General features: G+C 39.2%; 1 protein-coding gene across 1 annotated transcript in view; it reads left to right on the top strand.

Moving 5' to 3' along the window:
• Positions 1–1,754: 1,754 nt before the first annotated feature.
• Positions 1,755–2,345, top strand: part of LOC144976149 (zinc finger SWIM domain-containing protein 3-like) — a 1,450-nt gene continuing 859 nt past the window's right edge. The window contains exon 1 of the mRNA XM_078920332.1: positions 1,755–2,134. Within this exon, the coding sequence (XP_078776458.1) occupies positions 1,787–2,134 (348 nt within the window). The 5' untranslated portion in view covers positions 1,755–1,786. The remainder of the gene's footprint in view (positions 2,135–2,345) is intronic.

Below are 2,345 nucleotides of genomic sequence, written 5' to 3'. Positions count from 1 at the left end.
AACAAAAATGTAATGTGTCTTAGTTATATTAGCAAGAGTGTGCTTTGGATACACTGTTTCAGTAGGAATAAACCAGTTATCACTTACTACACTTGTTTTAATTTTTTTACACTATAGCCCACTGTGACATATATGTAACGTCCCATCATTACTTCCATATTAGAATTGTTTTCAGTAATGCTGGACTGCGTCAGCTTATTAATTCAAAATATAACATGGCCCTCACCTTGCGTGACGTTCGTAATCTGAAACACCACTGTGAGTATGTTTATGAATTTATACACAACCCCTGGATTACGACATCGTCCGGGACGGGAACATTGTCGTCATCCAGGTGTGTCGGTATTCCTAAGTTTTCAGGATGGTGGGAAAAGGGGCGTTGTGAGACCCTCGAATACATAACAATGGGCTGCTTTGACTAGTAACAGGGAGAAGATACGTCCAGCAATGTGTATTTCTCTTGTTTTACAAAGGGTTTACCAGTTACGCTTTCTCTTTCCAATGTGTATTGCCATTGTTTTGATCGAAAAGTGCTCAGGCACTGTTTAACAAATAAGAACAAATCCAGGAAATCCAGTGCCAATATCATTATGATATAGACAGTGGCTATGGTCTTGATCAACGTTGTGTGATCAGAAGGGGTATTTCAGTGATGTTAAAAGGCGTGTGTGCCTTGTCTGTTGCCATCGTTTGCATGTGCAGCAAGTCCACAAAGTGGTTTGACGGTAGACTGGACACAATTGTCCGGAATATCTTTTCACCTGTCTGTATGATGTCTTAAACACATGTCAATGGTATTTTTAGACTGCAAAAATTTCTTTTGTGATGCACAGCCACTACCAAAGAGGGCGCTGGAACATGTACGATTTTTTTTTTTTAATTTACGATCCAACCAGCACTTTTATCATTCAGACATCTTTTGTAATTCACTCAATTTAAAGAACAGTGTTTTATTATAGCTGTGTTGTTGAGTTTATTTCGCCTATCAATATTATGCATAGAATGTATTTGTTGCTTTTCTGTTTGAGTAAGAAAAAAAATATTCTTGTGTTGGGTGGGTGTGAAACTTTGGGGGAAAATGGCTGGTAAGGGAAGGGTAAATCTTAAAATTAATTTTATCAAATGGGATTGCACGAAGGAAATAAATAAGCCATGAGATAAGCTAACGCAAAACTAAAGTAATACAGTGAGAAGGTAAATACTTACAAGGGGACACATGTTGGCAGGTCTGTATAGTATCATGCATATCATTGCAAGTATTTGTTTTCTTTTATGAAATTTATGATCTAAGTCAGATGTCATGGTATGTATCACCATTTTTGCTTGCTTCTTAGTCTCTCCATAGATAATAGGATATCACCAGTTTTTATGCTGTAGTTTTTACTGATAATATTCATGTTTTGCAGTGAAACTGTCTCATGCTGGGACAATGTCCCAAACGGATCAACTGCTGGCCTCTTTGGCAGAGGTAGAAACATCGGGCAATGTCCAGTTGGACATCATTGAGGACAGTGGAAGCCACTTAATTGACATTGTGGCCTTTGCCACAAATGCAATGTTAGAGACGTATACGTCATATCCGGAGGTGGTTTTCCTTGATGGTGAGTTTATCTTTTTCCCAGATCTCTCAGAATCAGAGCTATTTTTGTGTTTAATATGCAGCTTTCTGGGTTTTTTTTAAAGTTCTCTGGGTAAGGGGTGTTTAACGTCCAATCAGCCAAAGATTAGACCATCGAAATCCTGTCACATACAAGAAAAATAGGAGCGTTTTCCCTTATACCACTTAATGGTGGAGGACACCAGTGGAAAGGGTAGAGCTATCTACTATGCTTTCCTTCGGGAAGAAACCACGGAGAAGATTATCAGGATGCTAAAGATCTTCAGGTCGATTGTTGAAGACCTATCAAAGACTCTTGTCTACATGACAGACAAGTGCAAAATGGAAATGGCGGCATGCAAGTCCGTCTTCACCAATGCCACTGGCCTGCTGTGCCATTTCCATGTGTTGAAGCCAATGAGATTAAAACTCGCCAGCCTTCAACTTCCTGGTGAGGAAAAGTCCTATGTGAGAGGAGTGTGTCACAGTCTAGTCACAACAACTTGCGAGGTTAAATTCCAGAAGTTGTTGAAGAAGGTGAGTCTGTCCTGCTCATTTGGTGTATCATTTTCCAGACTCCTGTGGTGTTTGAATTTCATTAGTATTTCTCCATCTTTTATATTTTTCTTTTTCTTCTTTGATCGCTACTATGTAGCTACATGCATCTTAGTAAAACCCTGTTTAGCTACAGCAATATAGCAATACTTGGCAGTTGCCATCGGCGTTTGATGTAAAAACTTCCAGCCAG

The sequence above is a fragment of the Berghia stephanieae genome, chromosome 7 (assembly GCF_034508935.2).
Source record: "Berghia stephanieae isolate SIO BIC M18660-M18661 chromosome 7, UCSD_Bste_1.3, whole genome shotgun sequence".
Lineage (NCBI taxonomy): Eukaryota > Metazoa > Mollusca > Gastropoda > Nudibranchia > Aeolidiidae > Berghia > Berghia stephanieae.
This window is presented reverse-complemented; position numbering and strand designations above follow the sequence as displayed.